The 26,763-nt window shown below is 50.8% G+C and overlaps 1 protein-coding gene across 3 annotated transcripts in view; it reads left to right on the top strand.

Annotated features, from left to right (window-relative positions):
• The window catches only part of LOC123376398 (acrosin-like), a 47,237-nt gene that overhangs the window by 15,408 nt on the left and 5,066 nt on the right, over nucleotides 1–26,763 (top strand). Inside the window, exons 1-2 of one of the 3 annotated variants that reach the window (XM_045028354.1) lie at nucleotides 6,891–6,971; nucleotides 10,764–10,962. In XM_045028354.1, coding sequence (XP_044884289.1) covers nucleotides 6,896–6,971; nucleotides 10,764–10,962 — 275 coding nt within the window. In that variant the 5' untranslated portion in view covers nucleotides 6,891–6,895. Of the gene's footprint in view, nucleotides 1–6,890; nucleotides 6,972–7,120; nucleotides 7,558–10,763; nucleotides 10,963–26,763 lie in introns of those variants that run through there. The other 2 variants (XM_045028368.1, XM_045028360.1) reach the window with 2 other exon arrangements.

Genomic DNA, 26,763 nt, shown 5'->3' with positions numbered 1-26,763 from the left:
CTCCACCATGAGCCCTGCACCCCTTTGTGGTGAGGGGAAATCCTGGGACCGACGCAGCCTGATTCCTGCTTGAGGAGGATCCCTGACAGTAGACAGCAGCCCCTCTGCAGTGACTGAGGAGTCCAGCGTCATCTTCAAACCTGAAGATCATCCATGGAGTTTGTGAGTGCACCAGCTTTTAGTTAGTTAGTCAGGGAATTTGTTTTGGGGACCCCCCCTACTCCCTGAACTGTGTCCTCAAGCCAGGGAGTGAGGGTTTGAGGATTTTATAATCTGCTGCTTATTACACCTGTGGAGGGATTCACCACCTCCTCCCACTTGTGGGTCCTTTGGGCTGTGCTGAACCCAGTCAGCCACACTGCTAAACCACTGCAGAGACTTGTATAGCTCATCAAGGGCCCCAGCAAAGTACGCGTACCAACAGGACACTAATTTTACACTTGTTGCATCAAGTCACGGGTATTCTCAGTGTGGGCACCGGTGACCCTAAAAATAGTGTTTCACCCTGTTATGTAGTATTTGTTGCCTGTTTAATATAATTATTGTGTTGAATATATTTTTAGGTGTTGAGTTATTTCTTGGAAGTCTCCAACTATCTGGCAAGTAAGTGGAGATTCCTCTGTAGTTAGAATTTTCCGCCCAAGCTGCCCTGGCGACCCTGCCGGGAAGGAGCAAGGGGGGTGGAGGCCCCGCCAAATAATTTCATAGCAAAAAAGAAAAAAGATTCACCCTGCTGAGTGGGTGGCGGGATCCAAAAGAACGCAGGCCTGCCCATCAGAACCTGTAAGCGGATTGCCGTTAAAGGAGGTCACCAGGTAGAGTTACACTAAGAATGCAAGGGAGGGTGCTTAATTCACACTCTGTGTCATGAACCAATGGAACGGAAGTGGCAAAGGACGTGACAGGAATACAGTTGTCAGTTGTTTATATACCAAAGCTAGGAGCTAGGGTAATAAGCAAGCAGAACTAGTCATTCTCACCACTGAGAAGAAATTGGATGTAACTGGCATTGCTGAAACCTGGAAGGACAATTCCTGAGTGGCATGTTAAACTCTCTGGTTCTATAGGAAGGGCAGACTGCGTAAAAGGGCTGGGGAAGGTGACTTTCTACATTAAAGACACCATTACCTGCTTTAGGATTATTGATAAGTCAAACCATGGGCTCTCAAATACATATGGATCAAGGTTCTCACTAAGAGCGACCCGGTGGGGGTCTGTTACAGATGACGGAATCACAGCAGAAAACAGGATGAGTCTCTCCTCAGGCACCTGTCTGTAATGCATGGAAAAAACCACTGTGATGTTATGGGGGCCTGCAGTTTGAGAGACAGGCTGGATGTCTTGTGCAGCCAGTAGTAACACAGCATTGGAGACTCTAAATGTTATAGATACAATTTTCTAATACCAAAAGTATAGCACCGGGCATGAGGAAGTTCTACTTCGGATCTCACTGTGACACGTACAGATGAATTAATCTCTGGCCTGGAAGCAGGTGGTTGCCTATGGACCAGTGATCATAGAATCATAGAGTATCAGGGTTGCAAGGTACCTCAGGAGGTCATCTAGTCCAACCTCATGCTCAAAGCAGGACCAACCCCAACTAAATCATCCCAGCCAGGGCTTTGTCAAGCCTGACCTTAAAAACCTCTAAGGAAGGAGATTCCACCACCTCCCTAGGTAACCCATTCCAGTGCTTCACCACCCTCCTAGTGAAATAGTGTTTCCTAATATCCAACCTAGACCTCCCGCACTGCAACTTGAGACCATTGCTCCTTGTTCTGTCATCAGGTACCACTGAGAACAGTCTAGATCCATCCTCTTTGGAACCTCCTTTCAGGTAATTGAAAGCAAATATCAAATCCCCCCTCATTCTTCTCTTCTGCAGACTAAACAATCCCAGTTCCCTCAGCCTCTCCTCATAATTTATGTGCTCCAGCCCCCTAATCATTTTTGTTGCCCTCCGCTGGACTCTTTCCAATTTTTCCACATCCTTCTTGTAGTGTGGGGGCCCCCAAAACTGGACACAGTACTCCAGATGAGGCCTCACCAATGTTGAATAGAGGGGAATGATCACATCCCTCGATCTGGTGGCAATGCTTCCACTTATACAGCCCAAAATGCCGTTAGCCTTCTTGGCAACAAGGGCACACTGTTGACTCATATCCAGCTTCTCATCCACTGTAACCCCTAGGTCCTTTTCTGCAGAACTGCTGCCTAGACATTCGGTCCCTAGTCTGTAGCAGTGCATGGGATTCTTCCGTCCTAAGTGCAGGACTCTGCACTTGTCCTTGTTGAACCTCATCAGGTTTCTTTTGGCCCAATCCTCTAATTTGTCTAGGTCCCTCTCAGGGCCGGTGCAACCATTTAGGCGACCTAGGCGGTCGCCTAGGGTGCTGGGATTTGAGGGGTGCCATTTTCTTTGGCAGCGACTGGATCTTCAGCTGCCCTGGTCGCCTCCTGCATTTAGGCGGAGGAAGCTGGGGCAGGGGAGCACAGGGAGGGCCACCTACAGCAAGTGTCGGGGGGGAAGGCACGCAGGGGAACTCCCCGCCCCAGCTCACCCCTGCCCTTCCTCCTCCCCGAGCACACCGTGGCTGTTTCACTTCTTCTGCCTCCCAGGCTTGCAGCACCTAAGCTGATTGGCACTGCAAGCCTGGGAGGTGGGAGAAGTGAAGCAGCGACGGTGTGCTCGGGGAGGAGGAGGAGGAGGAGGAGCAGGGGTGAGCTGCTTCACTTCTCCCACCTCCCAGGCTTGCAGTGCCAATCAGTTTAGGCGCTGCAAGCCTGGGAGGCGGGAGAAGTGAAGCAGCCACGGCGTGCTCGGGGTGCTCGTGTGCGGAGCAGGGGTGAGCTGGGCCGGGGAGGTGCCTCAGGAGCTGCCGCAAGGGGGGCGCTTCAGGGAGGGGGCACAGGGGGGTCGCAAGGTGGCAGTTTTGCCTAGGGTGCAAAACATCCTTGCACCGGCCCTGGTCCCTCTGTATCCTATCCCTACCCTCCAGCGTATCTATTACTCATCCCAGTTTAGTGTCATCTGCAAACTTGCTGAGAGTGCAGTCCATGCCATCCGCCAGATCATTACTGAAGATATTAAACAAAACTGGCCCCAGGACCGACCCTTTGGGGACTCCACGTGATACCGGCCGCAAAAAGACATGGAGCCGTTGATCACTACCCGTTGAGCCCGATGATCTAGCCAGCTTTCTATCCACTTTATAGTCCATTCATCCAGCCCATACTTCTTTAACTTGCTGGCAAGAATACTGTGGGAGACTGTATCAAAAGCTTTGCTAAAGTCAAGGAATAACACATCCACTGCTTTCCCCTCATCCACAGAGCCAGTTATCTCCTCATAGAAGGCAATCAGGTTGGTCAGGCATGACTTGCCCTTGGTGAATCCATGCTGACTGTTCCTGATCACTTTCCTCTTCTCTAAGTGCTTTGGAATTGATTCCTTGAGGACCTGCTCCATGATTTTTCCAGGGACTGAGGTGAGGCTGACTGGCCTGTAGTTCCCCAGATCCTCCTCCTTCCCTTTTTTAAAGATGGGCACTACATTAGCCTTTTTTCCAGTCATTCGGGACTTCCCCCGATTGCCATGAGTTTTCAAAGATAATGGCCAATGGCTCTGCAATCACATCTGCCAACTCCTTTAGCACCCTCGGATGCAGCGCATTCGGCCCCAGGGATTTGTGCTCGTCCAGCTTTTCTAAAAGAATCCTGCACTTAGGATGGAAGAATCCCATTCACTGTTACAGACTAGGGACTGAATGGCTAGGAAGCAGTTCTGCAGAAAAGGACCTAGGGGTTACAGTGGACGAGAAGCTGGATATGAGTCAGCAGTGTGCCCTTGTTCCCAAGAAGGCTAACGGCATTTTGGGCTGCATTAGTAGGAGCATTGCCAGCAGATTGAGGGAAGTGATTATTCCCCTCTATTCGACACTGTTGAGGCCACACCTGGAGTAATGCATCCAGTTTTGGGCTGCCCATTACAGAAAGGATGCGGACAGATTGGAGAGCGTCCAGCAGAGGAAAATGATTAGGGGGCTGGAGCACATGACTTATGAGGAGAGGCTGAGGGAACTGGGATTGTTTAGTCTGCAGAAGAGAAGAATGAGGGGGGATTTGATAGCTGCTTTCAACTACCTGAAAGGGGGTTCCAAAGAGGATGGATCTAGACTGTTCTCAGTGATAGAACAAGGAGTAATGGTCTCAAGTTGCAGAGGGGGAGGTTTAGGTTGGACATTAGGAAAAACTTTTTCATTAGTAGGGTGGTGAAGCACTGGAATGGGTTACCTAGGGAGGCGGTGGAATCTCCTTCCTTAGAGGTTTTTAAGGTCAGGCTTGACAAAGCCCTGGCTGGGATTATTTAGTTGGTGTTAGTCCTGCTTTGAGCAGGGGGTTAGACTAGATGATCTCCTGACGTCTCTTCTAACCCTAATATTCTATGATTCTATTATCAGCTAGGGTGAGAATTTGCTAATTCATATCCTATCTTTCTAGTATCTTTGGCTTAGTTTTCAGTTTTGTTTATTTACTAGGTGATCTGCTTTGAGCTGTTTGCTGTCACTTATAATCACTTAAAATCTATCCTTTTGTAGTTAATACACTGGTTTATGTTTTAATTTAAACCAGTGTGACTTTGACTGAAGTGTCTGGAGAAAATCTCAGCGTGTCTTAATGCAAGCGCATTGTGCTTATTCCTCTCCACGTTGAGGGAGGGGGGCAGACATATTAATGAGCTTACACTGTATAAATCCCTGTGCAGTGCACAATGGTGTAATTTGGGGTTTATTCTCCAGAAGGGGGGTGCATGCCTGGGAAACTGGCTGGTGTCTGCTGTTGGCACTTAGGTAGCCCAGTTTGGGTGAGTGGCACCACCTGCTGTCATGTTGGGTGATAGCAGGGCCTGGGTGAGGCTGGCTGTGTCCTCAGCCCAGCTGTGTGTCTTAGAGAGACACCGCAATTCCCACGGCTCGCAGACTGCACCTCAGGGGTAGCAATCCATCACAGGCATAAGCAAAAGTCCCCACTGCTTAGCCTGGGTTAGCCCTAAAGGACACATAAAGTTTGCTTACCATAGAAACATCTATTACTTTTTGGAAACTTAAGTTTGTAACTCATTTGTGTGCATATGTCTACCTGCTTTAACCTTGTGAATAACTCTCTGCTTTCCTTTGCCTGTTAATAAATCTTAAGATAGTTTATTATACAGTTGGCTACACTGGTGTTGTCTGGGGTGTGAGATCTGAAGTGCACTGGACCTGGGGTGAGTGACCAGTCTTTTGGGACAGAGTAGCCTGAATATTGCTCTGATATTTGGCATAAGGGACCATCGATCACTAAGGGCTAGTCGACACTGGCAACACTAAAATGCTGCCGTGGCAGCACTTTAATGTGACTTGTGTAGTCACGGCAGAGCGCTGGGGGGAGCTCTCCCAGTGATCTAAACAAACCACCTGCATGAGAGGCGTAGCTCCCAGCGCTGGGGCACTATTTACACTGCCACTTTACAGCACTGAAACTTGCTGCGCTCAGGGGCTGTTTGTTCACACCCCTGAGCGAGAAAGTTGCAGCGCTGTAAATTGCCAGTGTAGACAAGCCCTGGGTAGCAGGCAGATCGGCATACCAAGGGGACTGTTAGTTACTCCGTTACAGCTGTTATGGTGTCTGAGCAGTTTACACTGGATAATTGGTTGGTGAAATCAAAATCTAGCACTCACAGGCAGTCTGGGATTGTGCCCTGGTTCCTAGCAGCCTGCCCCGAGGTTGGGATTCATGCTTTTGAGCTGACACCAATGCCTTTCTGGAAGATGCTTTAGCCAAACCCATCAGGAGAGGGTTTCACAGTTCCACAGGCTCAGTGCTACGCCTCAGCTTCGGAACAGACTCTTGGAGGAACGCCCACAGGGTGAGCCACACAGCCTCATCCCCCCTAGACTAAACTTCTGGGGCTTCAGTCCTCCTGCTTCACACCGTGCGCCCTGCCCAGCGACTCCAGCTAAGACAGCCCTCAGCAGAGACTTCAGGGATGAATGCAGCCTAGCAGATATTTGCAATGACACACAAGCAGCATTTTCAGAACAGTCGGGTTTATTAGTCAGCGGGAACGTAGCATTGGAAGTCCTTAGGTCAGCACAGAGACATGCAAAGTAAAGCATAGTCCATTCTGATCAGCCCAGAGCAGTTCAGCAGCCAAGCTGTGGCACGCTCCATTTTCAGGCTCCGGTGCTCTCTCTGACTTCCTTCCTTTCACTCAATTCCCAGGTGAGAGAGCCAGAGTCCTTAAGGGGCAGGCCTGATTACAGTTCAGTTCACATCCCGCTTGCCAGGGTTTCCTGCTCTTACGTGTTGATTGTTCAGTCACTGGGGGGGCGGGGGTGTCTCTTTGTCTTACTGGATCCTCTGGAGGTCTGGGTCAGGTTCAATCAGTTCCTTAAAAACCCAATCATTCCACCTGGATTGCTAGGGGACACACACTCATCTCCTGTCCCTGTGCTGTTCCAGGAGCAGGTAGCACACGGAAACTGAGGCATGCCTTGGATTAATGAAAATATTAGAGAAAATTCCCACTTCATCATACGGGGTAACTGGGTAACAGAGCCTGGCCTGAGTCCTGCAGGAGGTCACACAAGATGATCTAATGGTCCCTTTTGGCCTTAAAAAATCTATGACCCTGCCCTCCGACCTGCTTAGCTCCCCCATCCCAGGCTGGCTTATACCCCCGGCCTCTCCTCTAGGCTGGTTCAGCTTGGCTCAGCCCCTCGGGGAGGCAAAGTCCAGCTGTGGGTCCAGCTCATTCCAACCGTCTCCTAGCATAACGTGGGAGAATGTGGCTCCGCCAGTCCAAGGCGAGGCCTGGTGATGTCACAATGGTGCCCAGGAGCCGGGCCTGGCGATGGGGTCCCTGGCCTGGCTGCCCATCGGGCTCCTGCCCCTGCTGCTCCTGGCGACGCAGGGATACAGCTCGAAGCGTGAGCGGGATGTGGGGCCAGGGGCGCTGGAACAATTTGTATAGTGGGGGTGCTGAGAGTCAATGAACCAAATTGTGAATCCTGTATGTAATGGAAACCACTTCAACGCAGGGGGTGCTGGAGCACCCCCAGCACCTTAGTTCCAGCACCTATGTGGGGGCTCCCATGGAGGTGGCCAGGGGGTCCTGCCCCCACTCATGCCATGAGCACAGCCCCATGGTGGGGCCTGCCCATGCACCAGTGCCCAGACACACTCCCTGGGGGAGCCCCAGCCCCTCCCGTGCTCCCTGCAGGAGAGGAGGCAGAGAGGCCAAGCCCTTCCTTTACAGGGGAAAGGGGAGGAGAGTTAGCGGGAGGTGTTGGGGGGGCTGAGGCCTTTGCCCATAGGGAGATGGAGAAGGCTGCAGGGTAGAGACATCTTCAGAGGGTTTAGGCGGCTCCCGTTAAGTATCCAGCAGCCCCAGCCCCAGAAGTGAGAAATACGTGGGAACTCAGAGATCGTTTCCAACTGGCCACAAGGGGACGCCGTTGCCTCCCACTAATTCATCTGAGCATCTTTAACTCCCGCGAGGCCCTTGTGCCAGAGGTGGGGAGCTCAGGGCAGGGCTAGCAAGGGGCTGTGGGTTGGATTGAGGGGTGTTGGCAGAGCTGGGGGGGATGGAGCTGAGGGCAGGGGTGGCAGGGGGCTGTGGGTTAGATTGAGGGGTGTTGGCAGAGCTGGGGGGGATGGAGCTGAGGGCAGGGGTAGCAGGGGGCTGTGGGTTGGATTGAGGGGTGTTGGCAGAGCTTGGGGGGATGGAGCCGAGGGCAGGGGTGGCAGGGGGCTGTGGGTTGGAGTGAGGGGTGTTGGCAGAGCTGGGGGGTTGGAGCTCAGGGCAGGAGTAACAGGGGGCTGTGGGTTGGATTGAGGGGTGTTGGCAGAGCTGGGGGGGTGGAGCCGAGGGCGGGGGTAGCAGGGGGCTGTGGGTTGGATTGAGGGGTTTTGGCAGAGCTGAGGTGGATGGAGCCCAGGCCAGGAGTAGCAGGGGGCTGTGGGTTGGATTGAGGAGTGTTGACAGAGCTGGGGGGGATGGAGCCCAGGGCAGGGGTGGCAGGGGGCTGGGGGTTGGATTGAGGGGTGTTGGCAGAGCTGGGGGGGATGGAGCTGAGGGCAGGGATAGCAGGGGGCTGTGGGTTGGATTGAGGGGTGTTGACAGAGCTGGGGGGGATGGAGCTGAGGGCAGGGATAGCAGGGGGCTGGGGGTTGGATTGAGGGGTGTTGGCAGAGCTGGGGGGGATGGAGCCTAGGGCAGGGATAGCAGGGGGCTGTGGGTTGGATTGAGGGGTGTTGGCAGAGATGGGCGGGGATGGAGCCCAGGGCAGGGATAGCAGGGGGCTGTGGGTTGGATTGAGGGGTGTTGGCAGAGCTGGGGGGGTTGGAGCTCAGGGCAGGAGTAGCAGGGGGCTGTGGGTTAGATTGAGGGGTGTTGGCAGAGCTGGGGGGGATGGAGCCGAGGGCAGGGGTAGCAGGGGGCTGTGGGTTGGATTGAGGGGTGTTGGCAGAGCTGAGGTGGATGGAGCCCAGGCCAGGGCTGGCAGGGGGCTGTGGGTTGGATTGAGGGGTTTTGGCAGAGCTGAGGTGGATGGAGCCCAGGCCAGGGGTAGCAGGGGGCTGTGGGTTGGATTGAGGGGTGTTGGCAGAGCTGAGGTGGATGGAGCCGAGGGCAGGGGTGGCAGGGGGCTGTGGGTTGGATTGAGGGGTGTTGGCAGAGATGGGCGGGGATGGAGCTAAGGGCAGGGGTAGCAGGGGGCTGGGGTTGGATTGAGGGGTGTTGGCAGAGCTGGGGGGGATGGAGCTGAGGGCAGGGGTGGCAGGGGGCTGTGGGTTAGATTGAGGGGTGTTGGCAGAGCTGGGGGGATGGAGCTAATGGCAGGGGTAACAGGGGGCTGTGGATTGGATTGAGGGGTGTTGGCAGAGCTGGGGGGATGGATTCAAGGGCAGGGATAGCAGGGGGCTGGGGGTTGGATTGAGGGGTGTTGGCAGAGCTTGGGGGTTGAGCTCAGGGCACGAGTAGCAGGGGGCTGGGGTTGGATTGAGGGGTGTTGGCAGAGCTGTGGTGGATGGAGCCCAGGGCAGGGATAGCAGGGGGCTGTGGGTTGGATTGAGGGGTGTTGGCAGAGATGGGGGGGATGGAGCCAACGGCAGGGGTAGCAGGGGGCTGGGGATTGGATTGAGGGGTGTTGACAGAGCTGAGGGGGATGGAGCTCAGGGCAGGGGTAGCAGGGGGCTGTGGGTTGGATTGAGGGGTGTTGGCAGAGCTGAGGTGGATGGAGCCCAGGGCAGGGATAGCAGGGGGCTGTGGGTTGGATTGAGGGGTGTTGGCAGAGATGGGCGGGGATGAACCTATGGCCAGGGTTGCATGGGGCTGGGGATTGGATTGAGGGGTGTTGACAGAGCTGAGGGGGATGGAGCTCAGGGCAGGGGTAGCAGGGGGCTGTGGGTTGGATTGAGGGGTGTTGGCAGAGCTGAGGTGGATGGAGCCCAGGGCAGGGATAGCAGGGGGCTGTGGGTTGGATTGAGGGGTGTTGGCAGAGATGGGCGGGGATGGAGCTAAGGGCAGGGGTAGCAGGGGGCTGGGGGTTGGATTGAGGGGTGTTGGCAGAGCTGGGGGGGATGGAGCCGAGGGCAGGGGTGGCAGGGGGCTGTGGGTTAGATTGAGGGGTGTTGGCAGAGCTGGGGGGATGGAGCTAATGGCAGGGGTAACAGGGGGCTGTGGATTGGATTGAGGGGTGTTGGCAGAGCTGGGGGGATGGATTCAAGGGCAGGGATAGCAGGGGGCTGGGGGTTGGATTGAGGGGTGTTGGCAGAGCTTGGGGTTGGAGCTCAGGGCAGGAGTAGCAGGGGGCTGGGGGTTGGATTGAGGGGTGTTGGCAGAGCTGAGGTGGATGGAGCCCAGGGCAGGGATAGCAGGGGGCTGTGGGTTGGATTGAGGGGTGTTGGCAGAGATGGGGGGGATGGAGCCTAGGGCAGGGGTAGCAGGGGGCTGGGGATTGGATTGAGGGGTGTTGACAGAGCTGAGGGGGATGGAGCTCAGGGCAGGGGTAGCAGGGGGCTGTGGGTTGGATTGAGGGGTGTTGGCAGAGCTGAGGTGGATGGAGCCCAGGGCAGGGATAGCAGGGGGCTGTGGGTTGGATTGAGGGGTGTTGGCAGAGATGGGCGGGGATGGAGCTAAGGGCAGGGGTAGCAGGGGGCTGGGGATTGGATTGAGGGGTGTTGACAGAGCTGAGGGGGATGGAGCTCAGGGCAGGGGTAGCAGGGGGCTGTGGGTTGGATTGAGGGGTGTTGGCAGAGCTGAGGTGGATGGAGCCCAGGGCAGGGATAGCAGGGGGCTGTGGGTTGGATTGAGGGGTGTTGGCAGAGATGGGCGGGGATGGAGCTAAGGGCAGGGGTAGCAGGGGGCTGGGGGTTGGATTGAGGGGTGTTGGCAGAGCTGGGGGGGATGGAGCCGAGGGCAGGGGTAGCAGGGGGCTGGGGGTTGGGTTTAAGGGTATTGGCAGAGCTGAGGGGTGGGGGGATGGATCCCAGGCCTGGGAAAGTAGGGTGCTGCAGGTTGACAGAACTCGGGTGTGGGGGCACCTCTGATCTTGGGTTCTTTGTTGACTCCATCTCTGCTGTCCGGGGAGTGGAAACGGCTCTGGGGAACTGCTTGGGGGTGTGTGTATTTCCTTCATGCCCTCGATGGGTCCCTTCAGGCTCACACAGCCCAGCAATTACTTTTCACACACAGACCCTGTCTTTGATCTTCTCCACAGCCTGTGGGCGCCGCCCCCTGATGTCTGGCTACAGCGGGATGCGGATTGTGGGTGGCGTAGATGCTCTGCCGGGGTCCTGGCCCTGGCTCGTCAGCATCCAGATCCCCACCCGAATGGGCCCCCAGCATTCATGTGGTGGGTCCCTCATCAGCACTCGCTGGGTCCTCACAGCAGCTCACTGCTTCAAAGCCAAGAGAAGGTGAGACGGGGGCAGTCTGTGCCAGGACCCTAGGGAGACAGTGGTGGGTGGGGGGGCAGGGCTGGAAGACACTTGGGGAGCGTGAGCAGCTGATCCATAGAATGTAAGGACAGTAGGGACCATTAGAACCTCTAGTCTGACCCCCTGTATTAATCCCAATAACTTGGGCTCAGCTAAAACATTTTCCAGAAGCATCAAGTTTTTTTGTGGGGGGAAGGATGACTCAGTGGTTTGAGCCTTGGCCTGCTAATCCCAGGGTTGTGAGCTCAATCTTTGAGGGGGCCATTTAGGGATCTGGGGCAAAATCAGTGCTTGGTCCTGCTAGTGAAGGCAGGGGGCTGGACTCAAGGTCCTTTCCAGTTCTGTGAGATAGGCATATTTCCATATATTATTATTAGTGTGGATCTGGAGACACCATGAGATGGAGAATCCACCACTGCCCTTGGGAGTTTGTTCCAGTCCTTAGTCGCCTTCATTGTTGACTATTTGGGCCTAATTTCTCATTTGAATTTGTCTGGCTTCTGCTTCCAGCAACTAGTTTTTGTTCTGCCTTTCTCTGCTAGATTGAATAGGTGTCATTGCCTGGTACTTTCTCTCCATGAAGGCCTTTATGCACTGTACTTCAGTCACTTCTCAATCTAGGCTGAGCACAGAGCTCTGTCTGTCTCTCACTGTCAGGCATTTTCTACAGCCCTTGAATCACTTCTGTGTCTCTTTTCTGCACCCTCTCCAATTTTTCAACATTCTTTTTAAAATGTGGGCACTAGAACTGAATGCAGTGTTCAGCATGGGACTCACCAACGCTGCAAACAGAAGTAAAATCCTCTCCCAGCTCCTACTCACTTCTCCTAAGTTTATACATCCAAAGATCACAATAGCCCTTTTGTCACAGCATCACACTGGGAGCACATGGTCAATTACTTGTCCACTATGACCCCTAAGTCCTGTTCAGTGTCACAGGCCCCCATTCTGTAGCTATGGTCTGCATTTCTTGGCTGAGGGGAGATATGAGTGCTCTCTAGAAATACATCAGAGGGATAAATATCAGGGAGGGAGAGGAGTTATTTAAGTTAAGCACCAATGTGGATCCAAGAACAAATGGGTGTAAACTGGCCATCAACAAGTTTAGGCTTGAAATTAGGTGAAGGTTTCTAACCATCAGAGGAGTGAAGTTCTGGAACAGCCTTCCAAGGGGAGCAGTGGGGGCAAAAAACCTAAGTGGTTTCAAGACTGAGCTTGATAAGTTTATGGAGGGCATGGTGTGATGGGGCTGCCTGCAATGGCACATAGCCAGTCTGCGACTGCTAGCAGCAAGTACCTCCAGCAGCTGGTGGTGGGACTCTAGATGGGGAGGGCTCTGAATTACTACCAATAATTCTTTCCCAGGTGTCTGGCTGGTGGGTTTTGCCCTCACGCTCAGGGTCTAAGTGATGGCCATATTTGGAGTCAGAAAGGAATTTCCCCCTGGGTCAGATTGGAAGAGACTCTGGGGTTTTTTTTGGCTTTCCTCTGAAGCATGTGTAACTTGCAGGTTTAAACTAGTGTAAATAGTGAGTTCTCTGTAACTTGAAGTCTTTAAACCATGATGTGAGGCCGTCAGTAACTCAGGCAGAGGTGAGGGGTCTATTACAGAAGTGGGTGGGTGAGGTTATGTGTCCTGCAATGTGCAGAAGGTCAGCCTAGGTGATCAAGATCGTTCCGTCTGAGTGGTTTGAGCATTGGCCTGCTAAACCCAGGGTTGTGAGTTCAGTCCTTGAGGGGGCCATTTAGAGTTTTGGGGATTGGTCCTGCTTTGAGCAGGGAGTTAGACTAGATGATCTCCTGAGGTCCCTTCCAACCCTAATAATCTATGATTCTATATAACTTTCCATTTGGCTGTATTAAAATGTATGTTGTTTGAACGGGCCCAATTGACCAAACGATCCTGATCACTCTGTACGGCTCCCCTTGCCTCATCATTATTTACCACTCCACCCATCTCTGGGGCATCCCTAAGTTGTACCAGCAGCGATTTGATATTCACTACCAGAGCACTGCTGAAAATGGTGAACAGCATCGGGCCCAGTACTGGGGGAAGGCCTGGGTGCCTTGGCGAGTGAGACGGGGAAGAGCTCCTCACTCACCTTTACTGTAGATCTGGCGCTCCGCTAGCTGTGGACTGCTGGGTCTCTCTCTCCCCTCAAGCGTGCATAAAGAGGGTGAGGGGAAGGGTCAGGGGAGACTCTAGACATTTCGCCGCCCCAAGCACGGTGGCATGCCGCGGGGGGTGCTCTGCCGATCGCCGGTCCCGCGGCTCTGGTGGACCTCCCGCAGGCGTGCCTGTGGAGGGTCCGCTGGTCCCGCGACCCTCCGCCATCATGCCGCCAAAGGCTGTCTGCCTGTCGCCCTCCCGGCGACCGGCAGAGTGCCCCCTGCGGCATGCCGCCCCAAGCACGCGCTTGGCATGCTGGGGCCTGGAGCCGCCCCTGGGAAGGGTGTGGATCTGGGGGGGACCCCTTTCTCTGGTCGCTGCACCTCATTCACTGTTCACATGAGATGTGCTGCCAGGCGCTGCGGTTCTGCACACAGGCCATGCCTGCCTTGGGAAAGTGGATCATTTTAGAAAGGAGTGCCCCAGATTAGCCACAACCAGCTAAGAAGCTTTCACTGTCGCCCACCTCGGTCTACACTGGAGGCTAAGTCATGACAACACATTTTCTGAATGACACACTCCACCCATGCGGACATGGCCTCAGTGAGGGTCAGAACTGTGGGCTGAGGGGCACTCGGATAAAGCGGACTCCTGGAACATGGGTGGCAAGTTTGTAGACATTTTGGTGGTGCCCAGAATCCGCCCCCCAATTCCGCCCCCCCCAAACTCCGCTCCCACCTGCCTAAGGCTCTAGGAGGGTCTGGGGTGCAGGTCCTGGGCTGGGGATTAGGGTGCAGGAGGGGTGCAGGGTGCAGTATTTGGGATGGAGTTTGGGTGCTGGGTGCAGGCTCTGGGCTGGGGCAGAGGGTGGGTGTGCAGGCAGGGGTGAGGGGTACAGGCTTTGGGATGGAGTTTGGGTGCAGGCTGGGGGGGCATAGGAAGGGGTGAGGGGTGCAGGCTCTGGGAGGGAGTTTGGGGGTGGGAAGGGGTGTGTGGGAAGGGGGAGGGGGTGCACGCTCTGGGAGGGAGTTGGGGGATAGGAGGGAGTGCAGGGGTGAGGGCTGTGGGGCTGAGGATGAGGGGTTCATGATGCAGGAGGGGGCTCAGGGCTAGGGCAGAGGGTTGGGGTGTGGGGTGAGGGTTGTGGGGCTGGGTATGAGGGGTTCATGATGTGGGGGGGATCAGGGCTGGGGCAGAGGATCAGGGTGCGGGGGGATGAGGGCTCTGGCTGGGGCTGGGGGGTTTGGGGCGTTGGAGAGGCTCAGGGCTAGAGCAGAAGGGCAGGGTAAGGGCAGCCTGCCTTGCCATTAGTGGAGGGCAGGCGCTAGGACCCTGGGGCAGCAGACAGCAGTTCTGCCGGGAGCCGTTCTACTCCAGCCGCACAAGCAGGCAGGGGAGAGGCGCCGCTCTGCTTTCTGTCAGGCAGGGACGCAGTGGGGCGGGGGGGGGAACGCAGGGGGGGTGGCAGGTGGGGGCTGGGACCTGCTCCAGGCAGGAACGCGGCGCGGGGGAGGCCCGCGGCCTGATCCAGGCAGGGCCGGGGGAGAGACCCAGCTCCAAATATTGCTGGAGCAGGGCCCCCAGCCCTGAATATTCCTGGTGCTCGAGCACCACAAATGTATATAACCTGCCGCCTATGTCCTGGAAAGTGTATTTGGAAATTGCCAGCACCACGTAGCTGCTTGGCACTAGTGCTGCAGACTGACAGGTCCTGCCCCATGCCCTGGATTGTCAGCGCTCCCTTGGGAGGACCCTTTCAGTGTGCCAGACCCCCAGGAGGTCACACCTTTCCATAGGGGTAGGCCATGCGGCCTCAGCGCCTGCCAGACCATGTCTCCAGGCTGCAGCACTCCTGCTCCTCCCTGTGAACTCTGCCCGGAGAGTCTGCCTGAAGCAGACTCCTGTTCAGAGACTTTTATCCTAGTCAGGGATTCATAGCTTCCAAAGCCAGAAGGGTCCCTGTGAGAATCTAGTCTGACCTCCTGTGTAAACAGGTCAGAGACCTGCCCCCAAATTAATTCCTAGAGCAGAGCTTTCAGACAATCCTCCAATCTTGATTTAAAAATGGTCACTGACGGAGAAACCACCGTGACCCTTGGTAAATTGTTCCAATGGGTAATTACTGTCACCATCAACAATTTACACGTATTTCCACTCTGAATTTGTCTAGCTTCAACTTCCAACCACTGGATCATGTTAGACTATCATCTGCTAGATCAAAGAGCCTGTTATTAAATATTTGTTCCCCCGCAGGTACTTATAGACTGTGATCAAGTCACCCCTGAACCTTCTCTTTGTTACGCTAATGATTGAGCTCCTTGGGTCTATCGCTATCAGCAGGTTTTCTAGTCCCTTGATCATTCTTGTGGCTCTTCTCTGAGCCCTCTCCAATTTATCAGCATCCCTCTTGACTTGTGGCCAGCAGAACTGGACACAGGATGACAGCAGTGGTCACATCAGTGCCCAATAGAGAGGTAAAATCATCTCTCTGCTCATATTTGAGATGCCCGTTTATGCAGCCCAGGATCCCATTAGCAATCTTGGGCACAGTGTCACACTGGGAGCTCATGTTCAGCTGATTATCCCGCTCCGCCCTCAAATCTTTGTCAGTCGCTGCTTCCCAGGATAGCGTCCCCCAGCCTGTAAGTCTGGCCGACATTCTTTGTTCCTTGATGTGTATTTAGCCACATTCGAATGCATATGGTTTGCTTGAACCCAGTTTACCAAGCAAACCAGATTGCTCTGGATCAGTGACCTGCCTTTTCACTATTGACCATTCCCCACATTTCTATGTCATTTGCAAACTTTATCACTGATGATTTTGTGCTTTCTTATGTTTATTGATTGGCATTAATTCTATTGCCCCCCCCCTTTATTTCTTTATTAATCGGGTTCTATCAGGCACACCATTTTCTTGCCTGGGATCGATGTCTGGCTAATAGGCCTTTAATTATCTGAGACACCCCATTTATCTTTTTTAAATATTGGCACAACATTAATTTTCTTCCAGTCTTCCTGATCAAGGCACCTTAGCAGGTATCTGCCGCAACTCCATGCAGCCTTTTCGAAACAGTCGGGTTTATCAGTCACCTGGGCACAGCATTGGGAAGCCATTAGGTTAACAGAGAGGCAAAGGATAAGAAGAGTTCAGACTGGCCAAGGCCAGGGCTCCCTTGAGCCATGCTGCTGTAGGCACCACCTTCGCTTTCTCTCTGTTCCTTGTGTCTCAGTTCCAGGTCAGAGACCCACGTCTTTGTGAGCCCACCTCTTTATGCCCCCTTCCTGTCACCTTCCCCCGTTGTTCTCCTGCTGCAAAGCTGGGCTAAATTCACATGTTCAGCCCACTGGAGCCTCCCACAGACAAGTGCCAGTTGTTCAGCCCTTGGGGTTCCCACTGTCTCTGTAGGGTCTTCCATTGACATAGAATCATAGGACTGGAAAGGACCTTGAGAGGTCATCTAGTCCGGTCCCCTGCACTCATGGCAGGACTCAGTATTATCTAGACCATCCTTGACAGGTGTTTCATAGAGTCATAGAATCATAGACTTTAAGATCAGAAGGGACCATTATGGCCATCCAGTCTGACCTCCTGCACAATGCAGGCCACAGAATCTCACTCACCCACTCCTGTATCAAACCTGTGTCTGAGCCACTGAAGTCCTCAAATCATGGTTTAAAGACCTCAAGGTGCAGAGAATCCTCCAGCAAGTGACCTGTGCCCCACGCAGCAGAGGAAGGTGAAAAACCCCCAGGGCCTCTGCCAATCTGCCTCGGACAAAAAATATGGAGATCAGTTAAACCCTGAGCATGTGGGGAAAACTCACTAGCCAGCACCCAGGAAAGAATTCTCTGTAGTAACTCAGATCCCACCCCATCTAACATCCCATCACAGACCATTGGGCATATTGGGCATATTTACCGCTAATAGTCAAACTCCAATTAATTGCCAAAATTAGGCTATCCCATTTTACCATCTCCTCCATAAACTTATCAAGCTTAGTCTTGAAGCCAGATATGTCTTTTGCCCCCACTGCTCCCCTTGGAAGGCTGTTCCAGAACTTCACTCCTCTGATGGTTAGAAACCTTCGTCTAATTTCAAGTCTAAACTTCCTGATGGTCAGTTGATATCCGTTTGTTCTTGTGTCCACATTGGTACTGAACTTAAATAAATCCTCTCCCTCCCTGGTATTTATCCCTCTGATCTATTTATAGAGAGCAATCATATCTCCCGTCAGTCCCGTGAGATTCTATGATTCTATGATTCTATGAGTGGTAGATACGTTGGAGGGTAGCGATAGGATACAGAAGGACCTAGACAAATTAGAGGATTGGGCCAAAAGAAACCTGATGAGGTTCAACAAGGACAAGTGCAGAGTCCTGCACTTAGGATGGAAGAATCCCATGCAGTGCTACAGACTAGGGACCGAATGGCTAGGAAGCAGTTCTGCAGAAAAGGACCTAGGGGTTACAGTGGACGAGAAGCTGGATATGAGTCAACAGTGTGCCCTTGTTGCCAGCAGATCGAGGGATGTGATCATTCCCCTCTATTCGACATTGGTGAGGCCTCATCTGGAGCACTGTGTCCAGTTTTGGGCCCCACACTACAAGAAGGATGTGGAAAAATTGGAAAGAGTCCAGCGGAGGGCAACAAAAATGATTAGGGGGCTGGAGCACATGACTTATGAGGAGAGGCTGAGGGAACTGGGATTGTTTAGTCTGCAGAAGAGAAGAATGAGGGGGGATTTGATAGCTGCTTTCAACTACCTGAAAGGGGGTTCCAAAGAGGATGGATCTAGACTGTTCTCAGTGGTACCTGATGACAGAACAAGGAGTAATGGTCTCAAGTTGCAGTGGGGGAGGTTTAGGTTGGATATTAGGAAAAACTTTTTCACTCAGAGAGTGGTGAAGCACTTGAATGGGTTACCTAGGGAGGTGGTGGAATCTCCTTCCTTAGAGGTTTTTAAGGTCAGGCTTGACAAAGCCCTGGCTGGGATGATTTAGTTGGGAATTGGTCCTGCTTTGAGCAGGGGGTTGGACTAGATGACCTCCTGAGGTCCCTTCCAACCCTGATATTCTATGATTCTATGATTCTTCTTTTGGTTAGGCTAAACAAGCCAAGCTCTTTGAGTCTCCTTTCATAAGACAGATTTTTCATTCCTCGGATCATCCTAGTAGCCCTTCTCTGTACCTGTTCCAGTTTGCCTTGTATAATGGTACTAACACCTCCTTATCTCTACTGGAAAAACCTCATTTGATGCATTCCAAGACCGCATTAGCTTTTTTCACAGCCATATCACATTGGCGGCTCATAGTCAGCCTGTGATCAACCAATACTCCAAGGTCCTTCTCCTCCTCTGTTACTTCCAACTGATGCCTCCCCAGCTTATAACAATAGTTCTTGTTATTAATCTCTAAATGCATGACCTTGCACTTTTCACTATTAAATTTCATCCTATTACTATTATTCCAGTTTACAAGGTCATCCAGATCTTCCTGTATGATATCCTGGTCCTTCTCTGTATTAGCAATACCTCCCAGCTTTGTGTCATCCGCAAACTTTATTAGCACATTCCCACTTTTTTGCCAAGGTCAGTAATAAAGAGATTAAATAAGATTGGTCCCAAAACTGATCCCTGAGGAACTCCACTAGTAACCTCCTTCCAGCCTGATAGTTCACCTTTCAGTACGACCCGTTGTAGTCTCCCCTTTAACCAGGTTCTTATCCACCTTTCAATTTTCATATTGATCCCCATCTTTTCTAATTTAGCTAATAATTCCCCATGTGGAACCGTATCAAATGCCTTACTGAAATCGAGGTAAATTGGATCCACTGCATTTCCTTTGACTAGAAAATCTGTTACCTTCTCAAAGAAGGAGATCAGGTTGGTTTGGCACGATCTACCTTTTGTAAAACCATATTGTGTTTTGTCCCAATTACCATTGACCTCAATGTCCTTAACTACTTTCTCCTTCAAAAATTTTTCCAAGACCTTACATACTACAGATGTCAAACTAACAGGCCTATAGTTACTCGGATCACTCTTTTTCCCTTTTTTAAAAATAGGAACTATGTTAGCAATTCTCCAGTCGTACGGTACAACCCCTGAGTTTACAGATTCATTAAAAATTCTTGCTAATGGGCTTGCAATTTCATGTGCCAATTCCTTTAATATTCTTGGATGAAGAGTATCTGGGCCCCCTGATTTAGTCCCATTAAGCTGGTCGAGTTTGGCTTCTACCTCGGATGTGGTAATATCTACCTCCATATCCTCATTCCCATTTGTCATCCTACCATTATCCCTAAGCTCCTCAGTAGCCTTATTAAAGTATTTGTTTAGATATTGGATCATGCCTAGATTATCCTTAACCTCCACTCCATCTTCAGTGTTTAGCGATCCCACTTCTTCTTTCTTTGTTTTCTTCTTATTTATATGGCTATAGAACCTTTTACTATTGCTATTTAATTCCCTTTGCGAGGTCCAACTCTACATGGCTTTTGGCCTTTCTCACTTTATCCCTACATGTTCTGACCTCAATAAGGTAGCTTTCCTTGCTAATCCTTCCCATCTTCCATTCCTTGTAGGCTTTCTGCTTTTTCTTAATCACCTCTCTGAGATGCTTGCTCATCCAGCTTGGTCTACAACTCCTGCCTATGAATGTTTTCCCCTTTCTTGGGATGCAGGATTCTGATAGTTTTTGCAACTTTGACTTGAAGTAATTCCAGGCCTCCTCCACCTTTAGAGGAGTTCTTTAGTTCAATCCACTTTCCTAACAAATTTCCTTAATTTTTTTAAGTTAACCCTTTTGAAATAAAAAACCCTAGTCCAGATCTATTTTTGTTTATCCTTCCATTTAGTTTAAACTGAATTAGCTCATGATCGCTCAAACCAAGGTTGTCCCCTACAACCATTTCTTCTATGAGGTCCTCACTACTCACCAAAACCAAATCTAAAATTGCATCCCCTCTTGTTGATTTAGCAACTACTTGGTGAAGGAATCCATCCGCTATCGCATCTAGGAAAATCTGAGCCCTATGATTATTACTAGCACTTGCCCTCCAGTCTATATCTGGGAAGTTAAAGTCTCTCATGATCACACAATTCCCATTAGTATTTACTTCATTAAAAACATTAAAAAGGTCTTTATCCATATCCAGATCAGATCCCGGTGGTCTGTAGCACACCCCAAGCACTATTCCAGGGGAGGCTTTGGTAGCTTTCTTCCCCAATGTGATTTTTGCCCAGACAGACTCTGTCTTATCCATTCCATCACTTCTTATTTCTTTACAATTAACCTCATCATTGATATATAGTGCTACTCCACCACCTTTGCCTTTATTTCTGTCTTTCCTAAACAGCACATAGCCTTCAATACCTGTACTCCAGTCATGACTACTATTCCACCATGTTTCTGTTATCCCTATAACATCCGGTTTCACTTCCTGCACCAGTAGCTCTAGTTCCTCCATTTTGTTTCCTAGGCTCCTCGCATTAGTGTACAAATATCTTAATTTTTGCCGTTTGGCTTCACTGACATTTACCCGATTAGGCACAGACATACTACCACCAGTATCCCCTATTAGACTGGTATCTACACTACCCTTCCTCCATATGTCCATTCTCCTACCCACGGCTGTATCCTCTCTTGCTTCGTTTTCTTCCCTTTCAATGTTAAAATCCGGGCGTGGAGATTACCTGGACATCTCCCCTCAGTTCCTAGTTTAAAGCTCTCTTAATCAGTTGTGCCAGCCTCCATCCTAGAAGTCTATTTCCCTCCTTATTCAGGTGAAGTCCATCCCGAGAGAACAGTCCTCTGTTCATGAATGCCTCCCAGTGGCCATACATCCCAAAGCCCTCCTTATGGCACCATTGCCGGAGCCATCTGTTCATCATCATAATCTTGTCACACCGTTGTTGTCCTTCTCTAGGAACAGGTAGAATCCCACTGAAGATTACCTGAGCCTCGATTTCCTTAAGTGTCTTCCCCAGCCTGGCATGGTCTCCCTTCATACGTTCTAGTGAGAATCTAGCTGTATCATTCATTCCCACATGAAGGACAATCAGTGGATTCTTTCCCGCTCCCATTAGGATCCTCTTCAGCCTCAGGTCCACATCCCATGTCTTAGCACCCGGCAAACAGCACACCCTTCTGTTCTCTGGATCAGCTCTAGAGTGTTTGTCCAACCTGCTCTTAAACATCTCCCATAACAGAGATTCCATAGCTTCCCTAGGCAAGTTATTCCAGTGATTAACTATCCTGAGAGTTAGAAAGCTTTTCCTAATGTCCAACCTAAACCGTCACATGCTACGATTTATGCCCATTGCTTCTAGTCCTGTCCTCCAAGGTTAACGAGAACAATTTTTCATCCTCTTCCTTGTAACAATTTTTAATGTACTTGAAAACTGTTATCATGTTCCCCCTCAGTCTTCTCTTCTCCAGACTAAACAAATGCAATTTTTTCAATCTTCCCTCATAGGTCATGTTTTTTAGACCTTTAATCAGTTTTGTTGCTCTCCTCTGGACTTTCCCCAATACGTCTTCATCTTTCCTGAAATGTGGCTCCCAGAACTGAACACAATACTCCAGTTGAGGCCTAATCAGCACGGAGTAGAGCGGAAGAATTACTTCTCGTGTCTTGCTTACAACACTCCTGCTAATACAGCCCAGAAGGATGTTTGCTTTTTTGCAACAATGTTACACTGTTGACTCATATTTAGCTTGTGGTCCACTATGATCCCCAGATCCCTTTCCGCAGTACTTCTTCCTAGGCAGTCATTTCCCATTTTATATGTGTGCAACTGATTGTTCCTTCCTAAATGGGGTACTTTGCATTTGTCCTTATTGAATTTCATCCTGTTTACGTCAAACCATTTCTCCAGTTTGTGCAGATCATTTTGAATTTTAATCCTATCTTCCACAGCACTTGCAACACCTCCCATCTTGGTATCGTCCACAAACTTTATAAGTGTACTTTCTATGTCATTATCTAAATCATTGATGAAGATATTGAACAGAACCAGACCCAGAACTGATACCCCACTTGATATGCCCTTCCAGCTTGACTGTGAACCACTGATAACTACTCTCTGGGAACGGTTTTATGGTAACTCCATCTAGGTTGCATTTGCCTAGTTTGTTTATGAGAATGTCATGCGAGACAGTATCAAAAGCCTTACTAAAGTCAAGATATACCACATCTACCACTTCCCCCTATCTACAAGGCTTGTTACCCTATCAAAGCAAGCTATTAGATTGGTTTGACATGATTTATTCATGACAAATCCATGCTGACTGTTTCTTATCACCTCTATTATCTTCTAGATGTTTGCAAATTGATTGCTTAGTTATTTGCTCCATTATCTGTCCAGATATTGAAGTTAAACTTACTGGTCTGTAATTCCCCGGGTTGTCTTTATTTTCCTTTTTATAGATGGGCACTAGATTTGCCCTTTTCCAGTCCCCTGGAATCACTCCTTTCTTCCATGACTTTTTGAAGATAATCGCTAATGGCTCAGATGTCTCCTCAGTCAGCTCCTTGAACATTCTAGGATGTATTTCATCAGGCCCTGGTGACTTGAAGACATCTAACTCGTCTAAGTAATTTTTAAGCTTGTTCTTTCCCTACTTTAGCCTCTGATCCTATCTCATTTTCATTGGCATTCACTACGTTAGGCGTCCAGTCGCTACTAACCTTTTTGGTGAAAACCAAAACAAGAAAGTCATTAAGCACCTCTGCCATTTCCACATTTTCTGATATTGTTTCCCTCCCCCCACCACTCCCATTGAGTAACAGGCCTATCCTGTCCTTGGTCTTCCTTTTACTTCTAATGTATTTGTAGAATGTTTTCTTGTTACCCTTTATGTCTCTAGCAAGTTTGATCCTGTTTTGTGCCTTGGCCTTTCTAATTTTGTCCCTACATACTTGTGTTACTTGTTTATATTCCTCTTTTGTAATTTGACCTAGTTTCCACTTTTTTTAGGACTCTTTTTTGAGTTTCAGATAATTGAAGAACTTCTGGTTAAGCCATGGTGGTCTCTGGCCATACTTTCTAAATTACCTATGGAGTGGAATAGTTGCTTTTGTGCCATTACTAATGTGTCTTTGAAAAAATGGCCGATTCTCTTCAACTGTTTTTCCCCTTAGACTTCTTCCCATGGGATCTTATCTACCAACTCCCTGAGTTTGTTAAAGTTGCCTTCTTGAAATCCATTATCTGTATTTTGCTGTTTCCCCTCCTACCATTCCTTAGAATCATGAACACTACCATTTCATGATCACTTTCACCCAAACCGCCTTTGCCACTATCAAATTCTCAACCAGTTCCTCCCTATTTGTCAAAATCAGATCTAGAACAGCCTCCCCCCTAGTAGCTTTCTCCACCTTCCAGGGGCGGCTCTAGGTATTTTGCCACCCCAAGCACAGCAGGCAGGCTGCCTTCGGCAGCTTGCCTGCGGGAGGTCCCCAGTCCCATGGATTCGGCGGCACGCCTGCGGGAGGCAGAGCGCCCGGCAGAGCGCCCCCCCATGGCTTGCCGCCCCAGGCACGCGCTTGGTATGCTGGTGCCTGGAGCCGCTCCTGCTGCCTTCTGAAATAAAAAATTGTCTCCAATACATTCCAAGAGCTTGTTGGGTAATCTGTGCCCTGCTGTATTGTTTTCCCAACAGATGTCTGGATAGTTGAAGTCCCCCATCACCACCAAGTCCGGTGCTTTGGATGATTTTGTTAGTTTATAAAAAGCCTCATCCACCTCTTCTTCCTGGTTAGGTGGTCTGGAGTAGACCACAGGCACTAACGTTTGTTTTTCCCAGTGCAGTGGGTGCTCCACCCCTGTTCCACCCCAAGCCCTGCTCCCATTTGGCCTCTTCCCCCATGGCCCTGCCCTCATTCTTCCTCTTCCCAATCCCACTCCACCCCCTCCCCCGAGGGCACCCACCCATCCACCTGCTGCTTGTTCCTCTCTGTTCCCTTCCCTCCCCCGAGTGCCTCCTGCCAGCTGCTTGCTGATCTGCGGTCAGCCCCAGGGCCCCAAACAACTGATCTCCGGCTAGCCCCAGGACCACCAAATAGCTGATCAGTGTCCAGCCCCGGGGCCTGTAACCACTGGCTGGTGGGTGCTGAGCACCCCCTATTTTTTTCCACAGGTGCTTGAGCCCTGGAGCACCCATGGAGTCAGCATCTATGACATCACGCTTATTTTTTAGCCCTTTTATCCTTAAACCATCCATGTTCAACAGGTCTGTCTCCTATTTCCATCTCAGCCTCCGTCCAACAGCTCCTCCCTTTTTTCCCTGCCTGTCCTTCCTGAGCAAGCTGTACCCTTCTACACCAATATTCCAGTTGTGTATTGTCCCACCAAATCGCTGTGATGTCAGCTATGTCATAGCTGTGTTTATTAACTAGCATTTCTAGTTCTTCCCGCTTATTCCCCATATTTCTCACCTTAGTTAACAGACACCTAAGATTTGATTTGATTTCCCCCCTATGTTCTCTCTTGTCTCTCCATTATCCTGGCTGTAACGGACCATCCCCCCCCGCCCCCAAACACCATATTCCAACCCTTCTCCCAGGTCTTCATGTTTTTGACTTACCTGTGGGCTTTTGTCACCTGCCCCCACCAAACCTAGTTTAAAGCCCTCCTCACTAGGTTAGTCCCTAATCCCTATATGCTATATGGGCTGGTCCCAGCCAGTCCCTAACAATCCATTCATAACACCCTGACAAAACACCTTGTGTCTCCTGCTTTGTCCCAGGAGCAGCATTTTAACCCTGCTGCACCCACTGGGTAGCAATACCACGGTGACAGGTATGGAGTCATACAAATAGGTCATAAAAATATTGCCGGAAATTCCCATGTCCCGCCCAACTAGCTAAATGCAGCCCCTTTGAACAGAGCTCGTATTATACTGTGCCAATTAAGCAGTCGTTATTCGCTGTCATTAGGTTTAGCAAAGTGCCCAAGGGGTGGTGCCCCAGTAGCTGGAAATGGAAATTGAAACTAAAAATACGGTGCAGCTGTATGAGTGGGGCGATGACCCACTGGAAGAACTGACATGTGGTGGATTCTCCATCAGTTGGAGTCTTTAAATCAAAACAGGCTGTCTCTTTCCAAGGATCCATCTACCCTTGAAGCTAGGGATGGGAGTCCCGGTAGCTTGAGCTACCGTGTCAAAAATAGTAGTCTTGGTCTGTGCACTAAGCTTGCTGTGCGTGTGTAACCCACACACCTCCAGGGGGTGGTGCTCTCTCCCCTCTAGTGGCACCAAGACCACTTAGAGATTAACGAGTCTGCTACAGCCTTTGCTAAGGGCCATGTGGTTTTCAGCTCATGCAGTAGAGGCTCATGCATTTAGCTCCAGAGGTCCCAGGTTCATTCTCACTTGTAACACTGACAGAACCCAGAGTCCTGCACTTAGGACGGAAGAATCCCATGCACTGCTACAGACTAGGGACCGAATGGCTGGGTAGCAGTTCTGCAGAAAAGGACCTAGGGGTTACGGTGGACGAAAAGCTGAATATGAGTCAACAGTGTGCCCTTGTTGCCAAGAAGGCTAATGGCATTTTGGGTTGTATAAGTAGGGGCATTTCCAGCAGATCGAGGGATGTGATCATTCCCCTCTACTCAGCACTGGTGAGGCCTCATTTGGAGTACTGTGTCCAGTTTTGGGCCCCACACTACAAGAAGGATGTGGATAAATTGGAAAGAGTCCAGCGGAGGGCAACAAAAATGATTAGGGGGCTGGAGCACATGACTTATGAGGAGAGGCTGAGGGAACTGGGATTGTTTAGTCTGCAGAAGAGAAGAATGAGGGGGGATTTGATAGCTGCTTTCAACTACCTGAAAGGGGGTTCCAAAGAGGATGGATCTAGACTGTTCTCAGTGATAGAAGATGACAGAACAAGGAGTAATGGTCTCAAGTTGCAGAGGGGGAGGTTTAGGTTGGACATTAGGAAAAACTTTTTCACTAGTAGGGTGGTGAAGAACTGGAATGGGTTACCTAGGGAGGTGGTGGAATCTCCTTCCTTAGAGGTTTTTAAGGTCAGGCTTGACAAAGCCCTGGCTGGGATGATTTAGTTGGGAATTGGTCCTGCTTTGAGCAGGGGGTTGGACTAGATGACCTCCTGAGGTCCCTTCCAACCCTGAGATTCTATGATTCTATGATAGCTGTGGGTGTGTGACATACAGTGGATGTTACAGATCTGTGGGACCCACGCCTGTAGATCTGTGCACTAACCCAGCTCTATGCATGTGACATATGGTGGGTGTTGTGGGTCTGTGGGGCCCACATCTGTGCATTAACCAGCTGTGCATGTGACATACAGTTGGTGTTACGGATCCACGGAGCCCGGGTCTGTGCACTAACCCAGCTGTGTGTGTGTGACGTACAGTGGGTGTTAGGAGTTTGTGGTGCTCGGGTCTGTGCACTAACTCAGCTGTGTGTGTGTGATGTACGGTGAGTGTTAGGGGTTTGCAGTGCCCGTGTCTGTGGGCTAACCAGCTGTGTGTGTGTGACATACAGTGGATGTTAGGGGTTTGCGGTGCCCTGGTCTGTGCACTAACACACCTGTGTGTGTGACATACAGTGGGTGTTAGGAGTTTGTGGTGTCCAGGTCTGTGCACTAACCAACTGTGTGTGTGTGTGTGTGTGTGTGTGTGTGTGTGACGTACGGT

This window comes from Mauremys mutica, chromosome 1, assembly GCF_020497125.1.
Source record: "Mauremys mutica isolate MM-2020 ecotype Southern chromosome 1, ASM2049712v1, whole genome shotgun sequence".
NCBI classification, from domain to species: Eukaryota; Metazoa; Chordata; order Testudines; family Geoemydidae; genus Mauremys; species Mauremys mutica.
Note: the sequence above shows the minus strand (reverse complement) of the source record. Positions and strands in the feature narration are given on the sequence as shown.